Source organism: Danio aesculapii, chromosome 22, assembly GCF_903798145.1.
Source record: "Danio aesculapii chromosome 22, fDanAes4.1, whole genome shotgun sequence".
In the NCBI taxonomy this organism is placed as follows: Eukaryota; Metazoa; Chordata; class Actinopteri; order Cypriniformes; family Danionidae; genus Danio; species Danio aesculapii.
In genome coordinates this window covers 26,112,932-26,139,664 of record NC_079456.1, presented here as the reverse complement: position 1 = coordinate 26,139,664, position 26,733 = coordinate 26,112,932, and the positions used below count along the sequence as shown (strand labels likewise).

General features: G+C 34.5%; 1 protein-coding gene across 1 annotated transcript in view; it reads left to right on the top strand.

Moving 5' to 3' along the window:
• Positions 1-26,166, top strand: part of capn2l (calpain 2, (m/II) large subunit, like) — a 29,197-nt gene extending 3,031 nt beyond the window's left edge. The window contains exons 2-21 of the mRNA XM_056447957.1: positions 3,096-3,165; positions 5,496-5,614; positions 7,196-7,329; positions 8,673-8,841; positions 11,082-11,165; positions 11,242-11,327; positions 15,078-15,152; positions 15,237-15,397; positions 18,649-18,818; positions 18,951-18,962; positions 20,305-20,516; positions 20,610-20,646; positions 20,717-20,782; positions 20,871-20,928; positions 21,009-21,073; positions 22,301-22,369; positions 22,454-22,532; positions 22,917-23,033; positions 24,152-24,210; positions 25,734-26,166. Coding sequence (XP_056303932.1) covers positions 3,096-3,165; positions 5,496-5,614; positions 7,196-7,329; positions 8,673-8,841; positions 11,082-11,165; positions 11,242-11,327; positions 15,078-15,152; positions 15,237-15,397; positions 18,649-18,818; positions 18,951-18,962; positions 20,305-20,516; positions 20,610-20,646; positions 20,717-20,782; positions 20,871-20,928; positions 21,009-21,073; positions 22,301-22,369; positions 22,454-22,532; positions 22,917-23,033; positions 24,152-24,210; positions 25,734-25,757 — 1,866 coding nt within the window. The 3' untranslated portion in view covers positions 25,758-26,166. The remainder of the gene's footprint in view (positions 1-3,095; positions 3,166-5,495; positions 5,615-7,195; positions 7,330-8,672; positions 8,842-11,081; positions 11,166-11,241; positions 11,328-15,077; positions 15,153-15,236; positions 15,398-18,648; positions 18,819-18,950; positions 18,963-20,304; positions 20,517-20,609; positions 20,647-20,716; positions 20,783-20,870; positions 20,929-21,008; positions 21,074-22,300; positions 22,370-22,453; positions 22,533-22,916; positions 23,034-24,151; positions 24,211-25,733) is intronic.
• Positions 26,167-26,733: the final 567 nt, after the last annotated feature.

Here is a 26,733-nt window from a genome sequence, read left to right as displayed (position 1 = left end):
GTGTCTCTTATAAACAGCACTTGGTAAATATTTTTTTAAAAATATTTAAAATTTCAATGAATGGCGACAATATCATTAACTTAAAATTCAAAAGAAGAAATGTTCTGTAAATGACATTTTTGCGCAAATTTGAGTTTCCAGTCTGATCTCACAAGGAAACGTAACTATTTTATGTTTTGTCAGTTTAGTGGCTAATTCGTACAAATTCGTACAAGTTCAGTCATGCGAAAATGTACAATTAAAAAAGTAGGCGTGGCACCCAATCCCACCGGGACGAGCAAATCGTACTGAATTGTACGAATGAGATCATATGAATTCATACGAATTAGCCACTAAATCAAAAAGTTACGAATTTATTTGAGATTGTGTTGGAGTTTTTGACTGCACTGTAAAAAAAAATGGCAGCTGGGGTTTCCAGAACTTCACAGGTCAAAATACTGTGTAAACTGTAAAATTTCTTTTTATAATAAACTACTGTACTATTTTAATATATAGCATTATACACCAGTGTTTTGAAGTACTAGCACTACACATCATACTGTACCTTTGTTATACAGACAAAACACCACCATAAGCAGGTGCTCTGTGTCATTCACACAACTGTTAAATAGGCATGGGCTGGTATAAGATTCTGACAGTATGATAACTTTGGATAAAAATATCACGATTTCAAGGTATTGTGATCACTGCTCTAAAATGTTGTTTTTAAATGTCGGGGTAAAAAAAAAAAAATCCCCTTTCAACACAATGGGTTCCATTTTAACAATCTAGGTGCAAAGTCTAAAGCGCATGGTGCTAAAGTATTAAGGGTCTGTCCGAATTCACTTTTGCTATTTTAAGGACGGAAAAATCCAGTTTGCGTCCTGGCGCTTGGTCTAAAAGGGTTGTGCTTATTCTCTTAATGAGTTATGGATGTGTTTTGAGCATAACATGCATTAAACCAATCATAAACAACAAGCCTCCTCCAATCGACCTTTACTTTCACTTTCTCTTTACTTTTTCTATTTACTGTACTGTACTCTTTTACTTTCGTGGATAAGGAAACAGTGTTGTACACGGCCCACTGAAGACATCGATTAGCCTACATATTTAATTTCCTTTGTTAAGCACAAAGATTTGTTTCAAAACTATTTCTAAATTCAGTTCTAATTTCCAGAAAATGAATATTTAACAATAATAACGTGTAGTGTGGTCAAAAGTGTGGTCAATAAACTGAGTTATCTCCAAAACCTGACAGGTGGACAAATCTAAGCGTGTTTTTATTAAAACAAATATAAATATGCATATAGTAAATAATACTAACAATAGCATAATAACATTATACAAAAGCAAGTTGTCATGAATAAACTGAAAAAAGCCCATCGAGGTGAAGAAGGCATGGAGACACTGGTTTTTATATTTATGTAGAAAATAATAATTTCTGTAACATTTTAATCTTTAAACTTTCATTTTTTTTCATATGTAAAGACATTTGTGTATTGCTGTACATCCTGTGTAGACAAATCTAAGCTTGTTTTAATTAAAACAAATATAAATATGCATATAATAAATACTACTACTGCTAATAATAATAACATTATACAAAAGCAAGTTGTTTTAATTCTTTAATTTTTTTCATTTGTAAAGATACTTGTGTATTAAGCACATCCTGTGTGTATTAAGCAATGTGTACACAAATAAAGCTCTCTGCGCTAAACTGCTTTCAGTTGGTTCATGCCATAGTCTATTTCAGTTTTAAAGCCTTGACTTTTCCAAACCGTGGTATCGGTTATCGTCCCATGCCTATAACATCATGGTAATGCACATAAAATTAAGTGAATGCAATCAACTTTATCTATCAATATTTGACAATATTTGAAAAACTATAATAATGTCAACATTAAAGCATAAAGAGTTATGTGTCAAGCAGGTAATGCTGGGAAAGTCAATTTACGGTTATTTACTGTCAATATTAATGAAACTTATTGTTAACCAGTTTCAGATATGTTCTGTAGCATTTTTATAATTTTTTTTAAGTTGATATAACTATCATTTTTTTTAAGTGTATGTAAGCCCTGTTATTTGGAGAAGAGTATAAATGGATGTCGGAGCCAGCTCTAAATAGGCTGGTCAGCTCCATGTGGGTGGAACTCATGCTCCAAGTTGTCTATACAAACCTCCTGCAGTTTTCATTTATTTAATGTCTTGTACTTGACGAGGTCCAACCTATTGTGTTTTATGAATGTATCTACACCTACACCAAACCTAAACCCAACCTATTTGTGGTATAATCACTCCCACTTGAAGTTCTCTGGCCTGCAGCTATACCTACTTGATTATTTGTTTGTTTGTTTTTAAATAAAAAAGTATTATTGGTCGTCAATTTAGGGTAAACAGGCTAACAAGTGAGAACAAACTGATAAGATAACAGATGAATTTGTTATTATTTATTATTTCAGCTATTTTTATAACCCTGTTACCACACAATTTCATCCCTGTTATAGAAAAATATCATTTTAGAGAATTCTTCCCATGGTGGAAAGACAAAATCGTTTTGACAGCTCAATCATTCAACAGGTTACTGTAATAAATCAATAACTTCACGAGTTCACACTTGCAATAGTTTCAGAATAAAGCGTATTTGGCGTGTTGTCCGGAAAGAGGGCTCTGAGCTCGAGGAAGACACCCAAACTCGAGTTATTCCTCTTATCAGGAAACAGAGAGGAATAGGGATTCGAGCGAAGTATCTAGCCCGGCCCTAGAACGCTCCCCCCGGGATTGTAATGCTTAAGAGGTGAGGTGACTGGGTGGTGGAGGGTTGCTAAAGTCGTAAGATGCTGCAGGTAAGACAGCTTTGGTATATATAGGGGTTTGGTCAAGAACTGATTGGATAATAGAATAATTGTCAATGACGTATTTGATACTGAAACTTCTGCGCGTGTTCCTCCCGAAATTTGTTTATAAAACATCACTTAAAATCGATTTCCATTGGATCAGAGTTGGATTGTATTCAGTTTAAATTTGAACTCCTCTTACGTGTCCTTTTCCATGTAAAAGGTCATCCGTTTGAGTTAAAGATGTGATTCTGGTTTTTAATTGTATGTTTCGTCATGCAGCAACTGACGTCCAACCCAACATTCATTAGTGGTGGAGCGACCAGAACAGACATCTGCCAGGGCGCTTTGGGTGAGTCTGTTTGTTTAGTCACAATATTAGCCCATTGTTGAGCTGCTGAAACTTTAGAAATGATGCTTACAAAGGACCCTGTATAGAGCTGTCAACTTGGTACATTAGCATCAACGAAACGAGACAGACTTCCAGTTGTAGAAAATGAAAAAATCTGACCCTTTTTTATGTAGGTTGCAACTCTAAATCCAAACAAACACATCCTGCTAAACCTGCTTTAGTCTGTACACACCAAACATTGGTGTCTGATTATATGGTCTTCTATCATACGCCACCATTTTCTCACTGTTGACGCCACTGTATGGCAAGAGTTAAGTTAACTTAATGTTTTTTTTTTGTTTTGTTTTACAAATTTAAGTGGATTCAACATAAAACAATTAAGCTGTCAGAAAGAAAACTTAAGAATTGTGTTGTTTCAGCTCATTTTAAATAAGTAGTTCGAACAAGCAGCAAGTCTTTTTTTGAGTGTAGTATCTTTTCCATCAAGTACTAGTGTTCAGTCTCTACATCTGCTAATCATTTAATGCTAATCTATTACATGCTAGTACTTATTTATTAGATACTGATAACTATTAGTGGGTGTCACATTGGCGCAGTGGGTAGCACGATTGCCTCACAGCAAGAAGGTCGCTGGTTCAAGCTTCGGCTGGGTCAGATGGCATTTCTGTTTGGTTTGCATGTTCTCCCCGTGTTGGCGTGGGTTTACTCTGGGTGCTCCGGTTTCACCCACAAGTCCAAAGACATGTGGTAAGCTAAATTGTTCATAGTGTTTGTGTGTGAATGAGTCTGTATGGATGTTTCCCAGAGATGGGTTGCAGCTGGAAGAGCATCCGCTGCGTAAAACATATGCTAGATAAGTTGGCGGTTCATTCCGCTGTGGCAACCCCAGATTAATAATGGGACTAAGCCGAAAAGAAAATGAATGAATGAATGAAATAATGATAACTATTAGTACTTAGTCATTAGATACTGCTACATTTTCATTTTAAATTAGCAGTTATTAACACTTTGACAAATATGATCACACTGGTGTGATTATAACGTTAATTGCGTCATGTGATCAGCTGCAAAATTCAAATCTGCTTTCCTGCAATAGATAAAGAAAGATGCACACAGTGCTTGTCAACTTGTCATTAATCACAATTCATCAGCGTTAAAAAAAAAACAATAAATAAAAAAAAAAAAAAAAAAAAAAAAAAAAAAAAATATATATATATATATATATATATATATATATATATATATATATATATATATATATATATATATATATATATATATATATATATATATATAAAATATTTCATACATTTAAATATACATAAGTCGACATGGTAACTCAGTGGTTACCACGATCGTTTCACCAAAACAAGGTTGTTGGTTCAAGTCCCTGCTAGGTCAGTTGGCATTTCTGTGTGGAGTTTGCATGTTCTCCTCGTGTTCACGTGGGTTTCCTCTGGGTGCTCCGGATTACCCCACAGTCTTAAGACATGCGATATAGGTGAATTGAATAAGCTAAATTGGCCGTAGTTTATGAGTGTGTGTGAATGAGTGTGCATGGATGTTTCCCAGAACTGGGTTGCAGCTGGAAGGGCATCCATTGTGTAAAACATATGCTGGATAAGTTGGCGGTTCATTCCGCTGTGGCGACCCCTGTTGAATAAAAGGACTAAGCTGAAAGAAAATGAATGAAATAAGTACTAGCAAAGCATAATGTTTATGGCTTGTAAAATACATGCTGATGTCTGTGGAGATAGCATTAAAACTATTTGGAATATTATTGGACATTGTGCTTTATTCATGTTAACATTTAGGTTACAAGAATGTTAGATATTCCAACAATATATATCATTTTTTTGGCAAATATTGACAAATATTTTAACAATAGTCATATAGAAACATGGTTTACAGTTTATTAATGATCATCTTATTTGATGTACAACGAGTTGGTGCAGTCATGTTAGCCTGATTAATAGCTCGTGAAAAGATTACAGATGCTGGATTTGCAACATGTTAATTCATCAACTCACACAGCAATAGTATTTAAAACTCATCTGTGAAAGGGTTTATTTGATGGTAATACCTATTAAATGGATAAAGATATGCATATATATAACTTATTTATGGATAAATAACTTATTTATTAGATGCTAGTTCTGACTATTCTGTTACTAGGAACAAATTTCAGATTTTTGCCAGTGACTTCTATGAGGATCTGTTTTTGGCATGATTTATTCTGTTTTGACTAGCGTTTCAGTTTTGATTAGTAAATATTATTGTATGCTGTCTGTTGAAGTTATCGATGTTTGAAGGATGAACTGTTTTAACAGGTGATTGTTGGCTTCTTGCGGCCATCGCTTCTCTTACTCTGAACCAGGACGTGTTTGCTCGTGTCGTGCCAGCTAGTCAGAGTTTTGATGGCGACTATGCTGGGATATTTCATTTTCAGGTTAATAGCCTTCCTTTCACATAAAAGACAAACACATAAAATAAAATATAACAAGTAGTATGACTGATATATATTTAAATAGCCAGTACCTATATATATATATATATATATATATATATATATATATATATATATATATTCCCTAATTAGCTTTTAATTATTATTTTATTTACTTTTCAACCTACTGTTTTAAAAAAGTATTACCATACTACTATTGTAACTACTATTACTATTATTATTTTATTTGTTTGCATTATTCCATAATTTAAATTAGCTTAATTCCAACATTAATTTATTTAATTGTACTGTTATACACATTTAATACAGTTTATCATGCTTATACAGGTATGTCTGCACATCAGTATTCTGAACCAAATTAGGATTTTATTTATTTTTTTACAATATAATATATTCTTCAATTTTCCTTTTGTTATTTTCATTTTCAGTATGACTTTTGTTATGAATGCAAAGTTTTCCAATCTTAAGGCTATGATAATTACAATTTTATTTTAGGCTGCTTCTCATTATTTAGATGCATGTCTGTCTCTGAGAAAACAAATGTATTATTACAAATATTTTAAATTAAATCTATCTGCAAACCAATGTTATTTTTATCATTATTTAAAGGAACACTCCACTTAAACAGTTAAAACTGTTTAGTTTGAGTATTTTTTAATCAAATCTCCAGGTCTGGCCGGAGCACTTTTAGCTTAGCCCATAGATCCTTGAATCAGATTAGACCATTAGCATCTCGTTCAAAAATGACCAAAGAGTTTCGATAATTTTTCTATATAAAGCTTGACTCTTACATCGTGTACTAAAACAATATGGCTAAGAACTACACTCTCATTCCAATGTAATAATCAAGTAACATTGCTGCCATACCATATCTGTGTCAAGATCACCAGCGATCCATCCTTGGCAGTATTGCATAGAACTACAAATCTGCCACTAAATGGACTACAAGATCCGGTCATGCACCACTCACACACCTGGCCTAGATCCTTTCCTTGCCTTGTCTTGCTGTGTTTTTGACCCTCGCCTTGTTTGTTTGTTTATGTTGTCTGCCTCCAGCCTGTACTTACCATCTGCCTGTTATTCGACTACAATTTTCTGTGTACATCTGTTTCCCCCATGTTGACCATTGCTTGCCTGACCATCCTGCTAACAACCCTGCGTTTGAATCCGCACTCCCTGTTGTCAGCGTCACTTCACATTACAGACTGCAGCAGTAACAATGATATTTTAAAACACATGAAAATAATCCACAGCTAGGTAACTGATTGCAAATTATCTAAACCTTTGCTCTAATACAATTTAATGATCAATGCTATGCTAAAACTGCTCTCGCCAAACCTGGAGATCAGATTTTTAAAAAGATGGTAAAACTCAGCTGCTTATACTGTTTAGTTGAAAAATGAGCCTATATCAGTGTTTCTTTAGGGCTGTGTGTCATTATTCAGCTACATATTTCTCTCTTTTAAAAAAAGGACTTTGGAAGTGTTGTTTCGTCTGCTTGACATTAGTCCGTCAATATGTTTATGTTTTGTGAATGTTCTCACATGTCCCTCGTCTCCTCAGTTCTGGCAGTTTGGTGAATGGGTGGATGTGGTCATCGACGACCGACTGCCGGCCAGAAAAGGAGAGCTTCTGTTCGTCCACTCGGCCGAGGGCTCTGAGTTTTGGAGCGCTCTGTTAGAAAAAGCCTATGCAAAGTGAGTATTTGCTGATCAGCTTAATAGATTAAAAGTCATAGCCTCATGCTCATTTAGCACGGCAAGTGGCTTCCTCAGAAATATTGCGCTTGTTGATCCTGGCATCATGTGTCAGTCTCTGGCAGACGACAAATCAAGAAAACAATTAAAGGGTTCAGATGCAAAAACCTCTGCTGTCTGAAATTGCCATCGAAAATAAACATTTTTCTCAGCCTCCTTTGTTGATGTTTTTATTTTACTTAGAAGACCAGAAAAATTACTTATTCTTTGCCATTAAAGTGATATTACTGAATATACACACAGAAGCTTGAAAAAAATGCTAATTTTAGAGGAAAAATTCAGAAGGCATTTAGAGGTTTTTGCATGTAAACTCTTCAAATATACTATTGTATACTCAGAAAAATCATAACCGTAATGTTTATATCAGTGCCTAATATTAGATGCTCAGACAGCGATTCATCTTTTATAAATGATTCAAATATTGAAGTCCAGAGACTGTGGGTAACCCCATGATTTTGTAAAAGACTAGCTTTAAATGAAAACTAAAACTATTGGTCAAAAACATTTACATTAACTGTAATAAAAAGAAGTTTTCATAATAAATGAAAAGCTAAAACTTGATGAAACTAACTACAGACACTGAAAATTAGCAAAAATTTTAGTTTTATTAAATTATTCTGGGCTGGATAAATAAATCTGACCTGCAGCTGTTTAGAGAGACACCAGTGGATGGCGCTTTTACAGCCAAACACTTCAGTCAAGCGCAAGATTATATACAAAAACATCTTAAAAATAAACTGTTTCATGTCTTCTTCATCTGCCAAAAATGTTTAACTAGGCATGTTCGATTACCTTTAATATGAAGACGTTTCGTAATTTCATAGGTTGCTGTGCAAACATTAACCTTTAAGCCTGGTTTATACTTCTGCGTATAGTGATCAGCGTGACCCACGGGGCATGCCTTGCACGTAGTCGTGTATTTATACTTTTGCATGCTGTTTGTGTTGCTCTGCAATAACCCTTCTAAAACGCTAGCTGGCAGTAGGTTTTTATGTTCCTCTGTGTCGAATTTCTTCGCTGGTGTTATGTTTTTTTCGGAACGCTACTTTAATGTACAGGTGGTTCAAACTCACTTGTTTTGAGGCGAGAATCAGTGGACATGCAACAACTTTAATCATAAAGTAAACACAAAACAAAAGTTTCCACCTGGAGCTTCTTCACGGGACTCCACACTTATAAACACTCGCTCCAACGGGTTCGCGCGGCTAGAATGAATAAACCCAGTGTTACAAACATCATGACTTAACAAGTGAATAACGATAAATACCATGCCTCGTTCTCAGGCTGAATGGCTGCTATGAAGCTCTTTCTGGCGGCACCACCACTGAAGGTTTTGAGGATTTCACTGGAGGCATCGCTGAGGTCCATGAACTGCCCAAAGCTGGTCCAAACCTCTTCAAAACCATCCAGAAGGCTCTGAGTTGGGGCTCATTGCTGGGCTGCTCCATAGATGTGAGAAATGTCCTATTTACTGTACATCTACATTTGGTAATACGGAGGTGCCTGTGGATGCATGTTTGTGTTTGCACTCTCGAAGGTTTCAGTTTAGAGCATGTAGCCAATCACAGACATTTCTGTTGGTTTCTTTGAACTCAATGGCCAATCAGAGGTGTTTGAAAAGTATCTTATTTGCAGTTTGTGACAAAGCTGCTCTTTGTGTAAACACTCTACAAATTTATTAAACAAAGAAGTGCATAATTTATAAACAGCTGAAGTCAGAATTATTAGCCCCCCTGTTTATTTTTTCCCCAATTTCCGTTTAACGGAGAAAAGATAATAGTTTTACTAACTCATTTCTAATAGCTGATTTATTTGATCTTTGCCATGATGACAGGTACATAATATTTGACTAGATATTTTTCAAGACACTTCTATACAGCTTAAAGTGACATTTAAAGGCTTAACTAGGGTAATTAGACAGGTTAGGGTTATTAGGCAAGTTATTGTATAATGATGTTTGTTCTGTAGACTATCGAAAAAAAATATAGCTTAAAGGGGCTTATGATTTTGACCTTAAAATGGCTTTTAAAAAATTTTTAAACTGCTTTTATTCTAGCCGAAATAAAACAAATAAGACTTTCTCCAGAAGAAAAAATATTATCAGACATACTGTGAAAATTTCCTTGCTCTGTTAAACATCATTTGGGAAATATTTAAAAAAGTTTTAAAAAGGTTTCATAATTTTTATTTCAACTGTAGATATTGTCTCTAAAAAGAAAGAGTTGGCTCTAAATTGTCTCAACATGTTGTTATATTTTTGCACGTTTTGGCCTCTACTGATGTTGGTCAACATGATCAAAATAACACATTTACAAAAATCCTGCCTGCCCAGGACACACAAACAATTTGAAATGAGCGTTTTGTTTCTGACACAGAATATATAAGAAAGACCAATCAAAATAGACTTGACTCGTTGGCCAATCGGAGCAGAGCTGGCTTATGGAAGGGGAGGAGCTTACAGACCTAAAGCCCAAAATTGATTCAAACAAACCATATCGAAATGATTGCAAAACAATTAAATGCATATTTTGATAACAAGACAATGTTTTCTGACGTCAGAAGCATTTAAACAAGTTGTAGGGGAGTTTTAGGACATTTTAAAGTACCATGTGACGTGCTGATTAAGTCAGTACTGTATTAAGATGTGTTTTTGTTAATCCAATCACAAGCGGATGATACTAAATACAGGTGTAAAGGGGGTCTAAAATATTTCAAATTTATCCACTTTTGATTCAATTCACCTTTATTTGTTTAGCGCTTTTACAATGCATTTTGTACTAGCTGAAGTTTAGTAATAGAGGATGCTGGGCAGCCAGAAAACAGTGCATTAGAGTAGTCCAGCCTAGAAGTCATAAAAGCATGGACTAGCTTTTCTGCATCTGAGATGGATACCATATTTCGTAACTTAGCGATATTTCTCAGATGAAAGAAGGCAGTTTTTGTGACATGGGATATATGATTTTCAAAAGTTAAGTTGCTGTCTAATATGACACCTAGATCTTTTATAGTAAAGCTAACACTAACTTTGTATCTCTCTAATCGAGTTGTGAGATCTGCTGTGTACAGGATTTAGGCCCAATAAGTAATAATTCTGTTTTGTCTGAGTTTAAGAGAAGATAATTGTTGGTCATCCAGTCTTTAACATCTTTAATACATTTTGAGCAGTTTTGAGCACTTACAGAATACCACATTTAACAAGATTTAACTAGACACCATCTTGTGGCGGAATAATTTGTAGGTTAGTGTATGCTCCATTCATTCTTTTTCTTTTCTTTTCTGTCAGGCTTTATTCTGCTATAACAACTGCCTGAATGTACTTTATTCCGTACTTAAACTGTGTTCAGTATTGCGATATGTACTGTATGAAATCATGATTAAATATTGATTTAACCCTGATATATGGACCAGTGGCAAATGCTGCAAAGACATTGGAAGAGTTGTAAATAATGCTGAATTTACATTTGAAGCTGCAACAAGTGACAGTGAAAACCACAGGACAGAAAACTATTGTCACATGTCAAAACAGCATAGTAAATTACACAAACAGAATCTGGGCCTGGTTTAATTGCGCAACATTGTTATTAATAGGATTGTGTAACTGGGATCTGTTGTGTAACTAATTTACCGTTTAGGCACACTAAACCGGTTTGATGTGTGGATGTAATTTCTGCTTTATTTTCGCTTTGCTTTAGATCACAAGCTCTTCTGACTCAGAGGCTATTACTAGTCAGAAACTGGTGAAAGGGCACGCCTACTCGGTTACAGGAGCTGAAGAGGTCAGTGCTGGCTACAGATTGGTTTGCATGTGGAATGCAGTTTAACATGATTGAATGTTATCTGGCGTCTGCACAGGTGGAGTACGGGGGTGACTTAACTAAACTGATTCGCATCAGGAACCCCTGGGGGCAGGTGGAGTGGACGGGACCCTGGAGTGATGGGTGGGTGACCTGTTTTTAGGATGTAAATATATACTACATGTCTGACTATTAGGGATGTTATGATTTGTGAAAGTATGATTTTAATACAGTACAATCTTTAGGCTCTTTATTTAAAAATATTGGTTACTGTTTGGTTTGAGTAACAATTCACACCATACTATAATACTGCCTTATTACCTGCCTATTTTAATATATTACCTGTTTATCAGCACTTATTTCACAACCCTAATCCTACCCAATGCCAAATAAATCCAACTACTACCTTACTACACTGTAAAAATTATCTGAAAATTAGCAGTTTTCTATATTTTGTGATTCATGTTTTTATTTTTCTCCATTAATTTATGGTTTTGAATTGCATTATGGGACCTTGATCTTTCTTTCAACCACTTTTAACCTTGAAAGTGTGAAAAAATGACTTTTATGAACATTTTTAATAGTTTAAATTGATATATTCTCTGGGTTGGTGTTATATACACTCCCCGGCCACTTTATTAGGTATACCTTACTAGTACCAGGTTGGACCCTCTTTTGCCTTCAGAACTGCCTTAATCCTTTGGGGAATAGATTAAACAAAGTACTAGAAATATTCCTCAGAGATTTTGGTCCATATTGACATGATAGCATGATGCAGTTGCTGCAGATTTGTCACTGCACATCCATGATGCGAATCTCCCGTTCCACACACTTCCCAAAGGTGCTCTATTAGATTGAGATCTGGTGACTGTGGAGGCCATTTGAGTACAGTGAACTCATTGTCATGTTCAAGAAACCAGTTTGAGATGATTCGCACTCTATAGCATTATCCTGCGCATTATACTGCTGGAAGTAGCCATCAGCTGATGGGTACACTGGTCATAAAGGGACCCAAAGTGTGCCAAGAAAATATCCCTCACACCATTACACCACCAGCCTGAACCATTGATACATGGCAGGATGGATCCATGCTTTCATGTTGTTGAAGCCAAATTCTGATCCTGCCATCTGAATGTCGCAGCAGAAATCGAGAGTCATCAGACCAGGCAAAGTTTTTCCAATCTTCTATTGTCCAATTTTTTCATCTTCATCAAAGTCACGACAGATAGACCAACAGAGTGTTGATTAACAGCAGACAGTGACAAATGACAACACTCATTCAAAGTCGAATGACAATCAGGGTTGTAGGTAGGCAGCAACAATGCTTAAACAATAAGACTGGTCAGGACAAGCGGTGGTCAGGACAGGCGGTATAGAATTACAAAGGTAAACAATCAAGAGTTGGGGCAGAGAACAAAAAAATTGTTAATCAGGGAAACAGTCCAAATCGGCAATATGCACTACCTGACAAAAGTCTTGTCGTCGATCCTAGCTGTAAGAGCAACAAATAATAACTTGACTTCTAGTTGATCATTTGGAAAAGTGGCAGAAGGTAGATTTTTCAGAACACTCATCTACTGAACTGCATCCAAATCATCACAAAAACTGCAGAAGACCTATTGGAACCCGCATGGACCCAAGATTCTCATAGAAATCAGTCAAATTTGGTGAAGACAGTCAGGACTTAGCAAGGAGAAAAGTGGGCTTATGTGCAAAGTTCCAAGTGGACTTGTGGGAAATAGGAGTTTGTAAAGTTCAGAATTCTGGCGAGCGGGACCTCTGCTGGTCAGTGAGGGGATATCAATAAAATGCACTTTGTTAAAACTGCAGAGTTGAATTTTCAACAATAAGAATCAAAAGAGCAGAGATCAAACTCCCATAATATAATTCACAACCTTAAACAGAAAACATGTGTGAATAACAAAATATGGAAACTGTTAATCAGCTGCTATTTTTTTTACAGTGCAACTATTAATAAGCAGCTAAGTTGTAGTTTATTGAGATAAAGGTCTTAGTTCATGGTTCGTTAATAAATCTGTAAAATAACCAGAATGACTACTGTTAAATGAAAAAAATGTGCTGTTCACAATGGGGATGACTTTACATAATTTTTCAGAAAAAGCACCAAAATAGCAGTAAATTCTGACATCATTAACCATCAATTACCTCTAAACATCTGTGCTTGTATTGTAAATATAAAGGAGGTCTGAATTTTTTTTTTTTTTTAATTTCGAGCTTTCTTATGCTTTTTCCCTGAGACAAACCAAAATACTGAACTACAAGAGACACATGTTGCCGTTAGCATCTGAAGGTTACCTGTAGCTAAAATACAGTTATGTTTACATGTTTGATGAACGATGGAAATTCTGTTGATATATGGACAAATATTGAATAAGAATGGTCAATTTAGATTTCATTGTGGCTTAAAACACAATGAGTGGTTTGTCAGGTGGTGTTGTGGAGATGCACCTCACCCACGCTTGGCTCAGATGTGTTGTCTTGGAGAAAGAGCTGAACTGTTGTGGAAACCCTGTTTAATCCTCTGAGGTATATAAATGCCCTCAGGTGTAGGAAGGTGTTCAGTTTATTCGTTATGCTGTGAACTACTAACGGACTCAATAAAGAGCTTCCTGTTTTGTATGTAAAAAAAAAAGTAAAGAGCATCAGTAAGTGTATATATTTCTTTTACTGTATAAAGATCCAACTTAAAATGTCAACTTTTGGTTCATAAATAGGTTAAACATTAATTGGAAGGTTTTTAGTTATGATACTATATTAATTAATTTATTTACATTTATTTATTATTAAATTATATTTTAATTGGTTTTTTTAATCAAATGTTGGATAGTTTAGTTATATTTAATTCAATATTTTTATATTGTCTGATTATGTTTGATTTATAGAAAGTATTTTATTTATCTTAAAACATTATCTTAATGACATTAAGTTTGGTTGTTTATTTTCTTTATTTTATATATTTTAATTTATTCATCAAATTATTATTATATTGTACATTTTCCAAGTTAATCATTTATTTCTCATATAAGCAAATTAAAAATGATTGTGTGACACTATAATAAATATAATATAATATAATATAATATAATATAATATAATATAATATAATATAATATAATATAATATAATATAATATAATATAATAAAAGATTTTTCATTTATTATATATATACAGTTGACTGATTCTGATTCTGATTGAAGTCTATATATATATATATGAATTACTAGCCCCCTGTTTATTTTTTCCCCAATTTCTGTTTAACGGAGAGAAGATTTTTTCAACATAAATATTTTACTCGATATTTTTCAAGGCACTTCAATACAGCTTAAAGTGACATTTAAAGACTTAAATAGACTTTCGAAAAAATATAGCTTTAAGGGGCTAATAATTTTGACCTTAAAATGGTTTTAAAAAAATTAAAAACTGCTTTCATTCTAGCTGAAATAAAACAAATAAGACTTTCTCCAGAAGAAAAAATATTATCGGACATACTGTGAAAATTTCCTTGCTCTGTTAAACATAATATGGGAAATATTTAAAAAAGAAAAATTCAACGGGGGGCTAATAATTCTGCCTTCAAATGTATATATATATTTGTATATATTTATATTTTATATACATTTTATATTTTGGAAATAAATTATATTTTAACTATTATTAAAAACAGGAAAAAAAACGCTACTTAAAGTGTTATGGATTAGAAAATGTTTTTAATGTATTTTTGATTAAACAAATTTCTAGTCAATTTTTAGTTTTAAGTTAATTTTTAGTTTTAGTTATTAAAGTCCAAACATAGTAGTGATAATAGTGTACTGTATGTGTGTGTACTGTGTGTATTTTTTGTCTAGATTAACAGTCATGTAATCTGTCTGCAGGTCATCAGAATGGCGTCAGATCAGTGACAGCGACCGAGAAAGACTATTCTCCAAAGCTGAAGACGGAGAATTCTGGTAATCTACAGTAAATACAACCCAGTTTATGTTTTCTGGATCATTCTAGGGTCACTGACGACAGTGTGTTTTTCTGGAGCGCAGGATGTCTTTCTCGGACTTCATGCGTCATTACTCGCGGGTGGAGATCTGCAACCTGACACCCGACGCTCTGACAGACGAAAGTGTTAATAAATGGGCTCTATCCAAGTTTGATGGCAACTGGAGGAATGGATCAACTGCTGGAGGCTGCAGGAATTACCCCAGTAATGAACTTAATCTATTGACTCTATAAAAATACTTTATAAAATACATTCAACCCAGGCTCATTGCGGATTTGTACCCAGGTCTATATTTCTGGGGACAGCAAAATATGTAATCGGAGGTACATCTGCTCACAGTTTATGTTTTTGCAAATCCACCAGAGGCCACTGTGTATGCTTTTTGATGATTTCAAATTTCTCTTGTGTTTCCTCTTCTCGCATAAATCCACCAGTGGGCGCAATATACACTTCAGCTGACCAGCTGCTGTTGACTAAACTGACTGACTAACAATGCACCCCATCCCTTAACCCAACTGATAGTGTTTTCAAAATCAATGTAGAAAAAGAAAAGCTGTTGCACCCACGTGATTTCACCACGTTTTCACATTGTATATTTATTTATTTATTTATTTATTTATTATCTTTTGCTTTTTACCTGGTTTCTCGAACCGTTCTCCACCAGACTAGAACCCCATCATTGCAGTCAACTCCACTCTGTGTCCCAATCTGGTAACACCTAAAAGCCATCCACACGGAGGTAAGAGGTCAGCTGGTAGCACTAAAAGGAACAGAAGCCGTCATGCCATCATGCAGCTTATAGCGTTCGCTTTACATACGAAATGGAGCCAGATGTACCTCTGGGTACATATTTCACGGTCTCCGAAAATGTAGACAGGGGTACATATCTACATGAGCCAGGGTTAAATAAGTTAAATATTTTCTGGAGAATTTGTACTAAAAAGTACAAATAATACAGCACTGTACCACTAAACTAATGCAATAACACTATGCACACTAACACAATAACACACTATGCAATTTTGGACACGATTTTAAAAACAAATGTATGGCGAAGTTTCGTAAATCCTAAAAGATTCCCATAATCCTAAGATCAAATCTGAAGTACTTGATTGACATGGTTATGCCGATTAATGGCTTTGACAATTAAGTTCATCCTCCTAGAAATGCCATGAAAAGTGGAAAACGTTGGTCATATATATATATATATATATATATATATATATATATATATATATATATATATATATATATATATATATATATATATATATATATATATATATATAACACCAACCCAGAGAATATATCACTTTAAACTATTAAAAATGTTCATAAAATTCACCTTTTCACTCTTTCAAGGTTAAAAGTTGTTGAAAGAAAGATCAAGGTCCCATAATGCAAATCAAAAGCATAAATAAATGGAGAAAAATAAAAACATGAATCACAAAATATAGAAAACTGCTAATTTTCAGATAATTTTTACAGTGTAGTAAGGTGGTAGTTGGGTTTAGGTATTGGGTAGGATTAGGGTTGTGAAATAATAACATTACAAATCCAGTACCTTGTTCTAAAACATTGGCATAGACTATGCCTGGAATTTGCTAAAAATTCTGATATATTTTGTATTACTTATATTGACGTTCATTTTGTTTAGATTGATGATGCATATTTCTGAATAAGTCTTCTTGTGTGTCTTGATTGCTGTAAAATCTGACAAGTGATTTCTTAAATTGTGACATGGGATGATGTTCGTACAGTATGACAAAGTACTATCGCAAAGGATAATAAAATATCACCACGTGTGAGCCTGGCTTACAAAAAACATAAATAACAATAGAGATAGTTTTTTTTACATATTAGTATAATAAATAAAAAAGAAATAAACAAAGTATACTAAACAAAAATACAATACAAATGAATTAAAAAAAACAATGGATACAAGAAATGTCAAAAATGACATCAAACACAAAACAAAAGTATACACTTTTAACAGACAAAAAGCAAAACAAAGAGTGTAATAAAGCAAAACAACAGTGAACCAAAACAAACAAAAGCAATAAAAATACCAAAAAAATACTAGACCACAAAAAGTTGTTTAGCTACAACTTAAACATTTCCAGCAAACTCAGGACATTAACATGACGTCAGATTGACATTGTACCCCAACGTTGTGGGATGTCTACATTTAGGTCTACATTTTTGGGCACAGCGAAATACGTAACCCGAGGTACCTGTACATTTGCTCGTAGTTTTTGTATTTGCAAATCCACCAGAGGCTGCTGTGTACACTTTTTGATGATTTCTCTTGCGCATCCTCTTCTAGCTTTAATCCACCAGAGGGCGCAATATACACTTCAGCCGACCAGACCAGCTTGCTATCGACTGACTGATTGACTGACCGACTGATGCCATCAGCGGCATCATACCTCCCCATAGCATTCTCTTTACATACAAAATGGAGCCAGAAGAACCTCTGGGTACATATTTCGTGGTCTCCAGCTATGTAGACAGGGGTACATATCCAAATAATGTGTAGTATACGTTTCTGGAGAATTCAAAAAAAAAGTTTTAACAAAAATCGCAACATCAAAAAGTATAAATAATACTTTACTGTACCATTATACTAATGCAATAATGACACACAATGCAATTTTTGCCACGATTTTAAAAACAAATGTTTGCCGAAATTTTGAAAATCCTAAAAGATTCCCATAATCCTAAGCTAAAATCTGCAGTCCTTGGTTGAGCCAATTAATGGCTTTGGCAATTAAGTTCATCCTCCTAGAAATGCCATCAAAAGTGGAAAACGTTGGTCAAAAACATACATTTCAAGAGAAACATATTTCATATCCAGTACCTTGCTCTAAAACATTGGCATAGACCATGCCTGCGATTCGTTTAAAATTCGGATATATTTTGTGATACTTATATTGACTTTCATTTGGTTTATATTGATGATGCATAATTCCAAATGAGTCTTGACTGTTGTAAAATCTGACAATTGATATCTTATATTGGGACATGGTATTACGTTTGCACAGTATGACAAGGTACAATCGCAAAGGATAATAAAATATCCCAGCAGTGAGCGTGGCTTACGGAAAGTATTAATAACTACATTAGTTTAATTAACAAAAAAGAGATAAACAAAATATACTAAACAAAAAATACAATACAAATAAATTTTAAACCAAAAGCAACAAACAAAAAAAAAACAATGGATACATGAAACGTGTAAAAAAAAATACACCAAACACAAAAAAACAAAACCAAATATATTAAAAACAAAAAAGCAAAACAAAGACTGTAATTAGGCAAAACAACAGTGAACCAAAACATAAACAAAAGTACTAAAAATAAAAAATAGACAATGAAAAGTTGTTTAGCTACACCTTAAATTTTGTTTTGTTTGGTAATGAGCATGAGTCTGACTGCCGATATGTTCCTGACAGACTCATTCTGGATGAATCCTCAGTTTTTGATCAAGCTGAATGAGCAGGATGACGACCCGACTGATAATGAAGCAGGATGCAGCTTCGTTGTGGGATTGATCCAAAAGAACCGCCGCAAAATGCGAAAGGCCGGAGAGGACATGAACACCATTGGCTTCGCAATCTATGAGGTGAACAGCCTAAAACAACTCTCGCAGTGACTTTACAGTCTGAATCACTTTTCAGCCTATTCTAGCCAAGAACTGTCAGAAGTGATCAGCAATACATTATGAATAAATATATTCTTTGTATGTTGTCCACAGGTTCCGGACGAGGTATGACCTGCTAAAGCACAAAAAGATCCAAACATGCAGCACAACTTTCATATGAGTCATTTTTTAAATTCCTTTCTTCTTTTTTTCTGCTAAATTTCTCTTTCTAGAGTTTTAAAGTTACTACCACCAAAGTCTAGTCAGACCTTCAGGGTGAAATGTTTAATGCTAAATCTTTGCTAACTGACCAGATTTACAGTTTTCTAAAATGATTAGGGAACCTTGGAAAAGATCTCATTTAGGGTTGAAAATGTAAATCTCAGCAAATCATCTATTCATTGTAGCAACATGCTAGAGACATCCCATATGGCAAAATATCTCTGGCCCACACAATCAACTTTTGTCGAAGTCTGGCTTCCAAACAAGGGCCAAACATGGACCATATCTGGGCCAAGTCACAGCCAAGTTAATAACCCATAACTGAGCCTGAACTGGGCCAGATATGTTGGTGTCACGACTGCAATAAAGCCATGAATCATTGTGCTTTAGGCGTGCTGTGGGCGTGCTTTTTCTCGAAGTGACCTGATTGGCAAAATTGTTTCTGTTTATTTGAGAAAAATAAGAAAGTATATTTTAAATGTGGGTCAAGATAGGCCAAACTTGCATGGCCCACATATCAATTATTAACATTTGAGCCAAATACTACATTTTACATCTGGCCCAAGTCTTGTGTGCCGCCTTAAAGATGGTAGCACCTCTGCCAAATCTGGGCCAGAATTCTTTGCTGCCTGGGATGCTATGTTAATGCAGGAAATATGCTTGCAGTGTGTTCATTATAGAAATTTGCTGACTCATGCAGTACATATTTAACAACATGCTAATTCATGCTATCAACATCTTATACATAGGCTAATTGTAAAGCATTCCAAAGAAGCATGTATATTCATGGTAACAATATGCTAACCATGTGAGGAACATGCTTGCAGTGTGCTATTTTTGATAACTCTTTGGTGTCTAATGGTAATTTATGCTAGCAACATGCTAAACACATGAGTAACATGCTAATTTATACAAATATGATGTTAATCAGATGAGAAACGTGATAATAATGTTAATTGATGATGATGATATGCTAATTAATGCTGATATCCTAATAATTAATTGATAACAGAAAATTAATTTTACCAAATACTAAAACATTTAGTAACATGCTAGTTCCTGACATTGTGATTACATCATATTTGAAACATGTTACAACATGCTAGCCACGTGGCTTGTCGGGTCAACATCAAAGTTTGTCATCAAATGTTAATCTTCTTATTAAAATTAAGATTTTTTTTTAACAAAAGTAGCATAATAGGGATGCTTAATAAAAAATAATTGACACTCAGTCATTGTGTTGCAGTTTGTGGGGCAGAGAAACGTCCATTTGGATCGTAACTTCTTCGTGCGACATGCTTCAGCTGCTCGCTCCGAGACCTTCATCAACCTGCGGGAGGTTTGCTCTCGCTTCTGTCTGCCGCCGGGCGAGTACCTCATCGTACCCTCCACCTTTGAGCCCAGCAAAGATGGCGACTTCTGTGTGCGCGTTTTCTCCGAAAAACAAGCCGAGTTCCAGTGAGTTCCAGGATACATTTTAGCCACACAGTGAGTAGACTTCAATCCTAAAGAAAGATGAACTCTTCTCACTGAAACTGATCTGTTTTTCAGAGAGCTTGATGATCCTGTCGAGTCCAAGGTTGCGGAGGTAAATGTTGAATTGATATGATACTGGATTATTTCATAACAATGCTTTATTTAGATTTTTATTCTTATAGATTGAGATAAAAGAGGGTGATATCGATAGCCGGTTCAAGAATCTGTTCAAGCAGCTTGCTGGAGCTGTGAGTATTACAGAATATTGAGACAATAGAGCTATTTTCATTTAAACTTATTTTATAATCCATATCCATTCATTTTTTTATCCACAAGGACAGTGAAATCTCTGCATTTGAGCTGCAAAAAATCCTGAACAACGTGATAGCTAAACGTAAGCATTCTGATCGCCATCTGATGACACTTTTACCATACAGATCAAACTATTGACGGTTTATAATTACTTTTTTCAAGGCAAAGATATTAAAACCGATGGATTTAGTTTGGAGACCTGTCGCAACATGGTGAACCTATTGGATGTATCCTTTTAATAAGTCTGCAATATATAGTCAACTTGATCAGTTTAATAAAAATCATTTATTCAATTTCCTTTGGCTTAGTCCCTTTATTCGTCAGGGGTCCCCACAATGGAATGAACCGCCAACTTATCCACAGTGGATGCCCTTGCAGCTACAACCCAATACTGGGAAACACCCATACACTCTCACATGCACACACATACACTATGGCCAATTTGGTTTATCCAATTCACCTATATATTCACCTATGTATATATATATATATATATATATATATATATATATATATATATATATATATATATATATATATATACATAGTATAAATATATATACATAGTATAAATATATACACACACACCGTTGAAGTCAGAATTATTAGCCCCCCTGCTTATTTTTTCTCCAATTTCTGTTTAACGAGAGATTTTTTCAACACATTTCTAGAGGTTTTCAGATAATTAACTTTCACTCTGTTGTGCTCTGAGTCTCCACAAATCTCATGTGTTTTGACCTGTGGTTCCTGGTCATCTATAATCCCAACTCACCATAGCATATCTTGGGATGTGACTATTGCGGACACACACATTGTGATGTCGATGCTCAAACGACATATTGTGCAGCCCTATTTCCAATCCATCCATTTTCATGCACAATTTGTAATATCGCATGAAAATTGCTTAATGGAAACGTCCACATTTAATGCATACATTTTAAAAATGCCCATAAAGAACTTATGTGCACAACTGAGTAGCATAAACCTTTTAACCAATAAAAGAAAACCGCACATAAACATTACATTAAAATTATTTGTATTTTATATGTGGCTCTAAACAACCATCCCTAAGTCATGAGCAAGGTCGCTGGTTCAAGTCCTTCGAGCGGGGTTCGGCTGGGTCACTTGGCATTTCTGTATGGAGTTTGCATGTTCTCCCCATGTTCGTGTGGATTCCCCCACAGTCCAAAGACATGCATAAGCGTTTCCCAGTACTGGGTTGTGGCTGGAAGGGTATAGTTGGCAGTTCATTCCACTGTGGTGACCCCTGATAAATATGGTACTAAGCCGAAGGAAAGTGAATGTAAAATTTGTAGAAGAAAAAAAAAAGGAGGAATCAGAAGAAAACATACCAATTAGTCACTAACCCACCCAAACATGAAACAAATAAGATTGCCATGAGAATGTGTTGATTTTTTTTTCTAGTTTATTCTTTCCTTTACTAAATGGTTCAGAAAGACGGCACTGGAAAACTGGGCCTGCTTGAATTTAAGATTCTGTGGACTAAAATTGAGCTGTTTGTGGTATGTGCTTTCCTGCTTCTGTCACATTATTTCTACATTTTGACTCAGACAAACGTCATAACGCCTGTGTTTGTGTGTCTTCAGGACGTCTACAGTAAAAATGACAAAGACCAGTCTGGCACAATGAGCTCTATGGAGATGAGAGAAGCTGTAGAGAAAGCAGGTCAGACATTTGTGTCTTAAAGGAACAGTGTACCCCAAAAATGATTTCACCAAGTGTTAACATCTATGTTGATCCTGGAACAGCATTCCAATCAGCCAATCAGATTAATGTTTACTGTTTATGTTAAGTTTAGACTTAAAGTTAGGGCTATGTTATTCTCCATGATTGTTATACAACTATTATTCCCCTCTGATTTTGGGAATAATTGGCAGTAATGGCTGGGTTTAGGGGTAGGGAAAGGGTATGGATTATATTTTCCAACAAAAATGATTCCAGGATCAACATAAATGTTAAGCCAGGATTGCATCGTACTTGGTAAAACCACCCTCACCCCCAAAAATGACCATTCTGATATCATTTAATCCTCTCATGTCTTTCATGCAGGGTTTTCTCTGAATAACGCTCTGCACCAGATCCTTGTTGCACGATACAGCGAATCCAACCTCACCATCGACTTTGACAACTTTGTGGCCTGTCTTATACGCCTCGAATGCATGTTCAGTAAGTTCACGATGAAGAAACGCATTTGATCATTTAAAGTCTGTGTGAACTGGAAGTTGCTGCGACTTTTCAGTGTGTTGATGTACTTCCAACTGAAACTGAATATTGAGTAGGAGGCGGGGTTTTATTTTTGTGCATCATTCCCTTGTAGCAAACTAATGGTAAGAGGGGCGTGGCTAAGAATATTGTGACTGAAGTGTCAAACTGACGTCATCAGAGAAGAACCGCAACTCCAAACGCAGAAGCAAAGGATAAGATTTTGATTGAAATTTTTTTTGTGTGTATTAATTGTACAAAAAGTATAACAGTGGAAACATTTACATGGACACCAATAATCAGATTTTATACGATTAAGACAATACTGTGATTAAGAGTCTACCATGTAAACAGCGATTTTTTTAATTTATTTATTTATTTAATTAATTTAATTTGATTAAAGTCATTGAACTAAACAGAAATCAGATTAAGACATTTAGAGTATGCCGATTTTAGTCGCATTACTAAAGTGCAGTACAGACATGTAAACACCGCAATCAAACTATTACCATCATGTAGGATTTTCGCCGCATTTTGCAACAGGATATCCCATACACACATGGCTGTTTGACACTATTCTCTGCACCTACCGAGTCAGTGAAGGACCACAGACACCCGCATTGTGAAATGCTGAGGTTTTTTTCCCCCCATACGACGTATTAAATTTCATTAAAACTACACTCTTCCAGCAGTTCATACTCGGATTCAATATCTTGTTTGTCACAGGGGGCATGCATGAAATGATCCTGAATGAAAGTGAAAGTGCCAAACTGCAGTTAATGTCGACAAATTAAAAATGAATCACCTGAAATTATGAAACCCTGAAGGAAATGTGGATTTCGTGGTGACGCAATGCCGTTAATCGATTTATGTGCTATACCATGTAAAACCGGATCATGAAAGCAACACTCAAAAAGCAACTCATGTAAACACCGTAATCATATTATTGTCTTATTCAGATGAGGGAAAATCATTTAATTACCAGTCTCAATGTAAACGTAGTCAGTGTGCTTTTGCGAAATTTGGAATCAATTTTGATTCCACACAGACATTAATTGTGAGTTTAAATATCTCATTTTCAGAGGCATTTAAGGTGCTGGACAAGGATAAGAATGGCACAGTCGAGCTGACCATGATGGAGGTTTGTATTATTATTATTAGTCGTGACACTGAGTGACTGTAACGATCTACAATCCTGTTATAGCCATTTTATGAAGAAAAACATTTCATATTGGGCAGTTTTCATTTTTTTGAGATCTGTTAAAAATATAAGTCTAAAAAACAAAAAAAAGCACTTCACCTATGTATTATGGGAAAAAACATGGCATCTGAAAGTTGTATTCAATTTGTGTATAAATGCTCATTTTTGCCTCAATTTTCCACTAAGTTCCAGCAATCATTTTAGTTTTAGGTATTAAATATAAGGGTCACCAGTTAAAACAAAACACAATATCTGAAAGCTGCATTTGGGGGTCAGTTTGAGTGTAAATGTTCATTTTTTGTCGTTTCTAAGAGGAAATTAGTATTGTAGTAATTACGTATTAGCATTATCATTGACATAAACTGTTTTTTGGTTCAGTTTGTGTTTAAATGCTTATGTTTGACCAAGTTTTTTTCCACTTTAATGTCATTTTTAGCTAATTAAATAAAATGTAGTAATGAAATATAAGTGATCAGTTAAAATGAATACGACATCATACCGTTGCATTTGAAGATTCTTTAAATGTCCATTTTCGTCAAACTCTCACCAGTATTGGTGTTGTTTTTGTGAGAATGTTGTATAGGGACATTTTACCAGAAATGTACATTTTCACTTATAAAAAATGTGACAGGGCCTTACCTTTAAGCTTGTCTTTCTCAAAACATCAAAAGAAACAAGCATAAAATCATACAATTCAATGATAGAATGCATCAATGATCACTGTCAGCATCTTCTCCGTCAAATGATGTCACTTCCGAGTCATAGCCTTAAAGGTGCACTGCACGCATTTTATGTTAAATTCAATGCAAACGTGACAGGACTGACAGAAACATGGGCACAGTTGTACATTTATTTGTAATATATATTTGCAGTATTTATTTGTAGAATTTATTCATAATTTCATGTTTTTAATCCGTTGATGTGAATGATAACAGCTTAAACTTGCTATTTCTGAAGTTGTATCTTCTAAATAAGAGTTTTTAGCATAACTATTAAAGCTGCAGGTTCAATTTAGCTGAGGACAAGGACAATGACAGGGTTTGTACATTTGTAAAGTGTCTTTAATAAAGAAAAACAATGTGAGAACCATATGAAGGACATTCATTTACAGACAACTCACAGAAATCAACTATCAGTCAATATTAGACATTTTGGGATGAAATACTTTTTATTTACTGTATTTATGTTTTAATTTCAGGGACAGACAATGTAGGTTTCTGGTAGAATGTCCCATAGGCTCATTTTGTTACAAGAAATAAGACCTCAAAAAGTTGCATGAACGAGTCAAGTTGTGATGTCATTCTAGCAAGAAATGGATATTTTAGTATTTAAATATAAGCGTTGTCAGTTTAATGATATAAATACGCCATTTGGTGGTCAGTTTGTGAGTGTATGTTCATTTTTTGTCCACCCCCGCCAGCAATAAGTCTGTATATTTTAATATATATTTTGTCTCCCTCTAGTGGCTGAATGTTTCCATGCTCTGAGGAAAGTAAACAAGACTCAGGACGGCTCGGTGGAGTTTCTTACACATCGCACTCATACAAAGTGAAGAATGTTTTATACATTTAAACAAAATGATTTGATTATTGTTCTTCAACATTAGGTCTGCATTCAAATTCATATGCTAAAAACAACCGGTTGACTGTTTAGCGTTATTCTTTAACTGATAAGCGTTATTCTTTGGGTGGAATCTCAAAATATGTTATTATAATTTAATACTGAATTTATTTTGCTCATGGTTTGTAAATAGTAGTATACGGGTATAGGAAACAATGTGTACGTTTTCCTTCTCTGTCTAATTGGGGAATGAATGTCTTAAATGTTTGATGGATACTTGAATACTTGTCATGTTTAAAAAGGGCTTCATGAATTTAATAAAAAATAACAATTTAATCTGTGAAACTGTCAAAATCTTTATCTTTTGTGCAAGCAAAAACTTTCCCCTACAGGCCAATAATACATTATCAACAGACTTTATCAATTATTTAGATACTATTGGAGAATTTTACAGAACCCAATGTGAAAACTCAATTAAAAATAGTACTTATTCTTGTTCTTTTTTCAAAGATAGTTCTTATCGGATATTAGTACTCTATATTAGAACTTATTAAAGACACTTGTATGTATTTTATACTTGTACATATTTTAACATTTGTTACTTATAAGCAGTAAATTTAGAGGAAAAAAAATACTAGTAACATTTCCAACAAACACTAGTAGTGCATAATGAATAAGGATCAGTGTATAATGTATCTAATGAATAAATAATAATCTAATAAAAAGGTATTCGTATATAATGATTAAGCACTAATGTATAATAACTTCTATTGAATAACTACTAGTATAGAAATTGGATCAATTGGAATACATACTTATCAAAACTAAATAGTTAATAACTAAAATAGGATTACTATTATCTAATGCGTCAAATACTAGTATCACGTTTGACCAGCAGAGGGC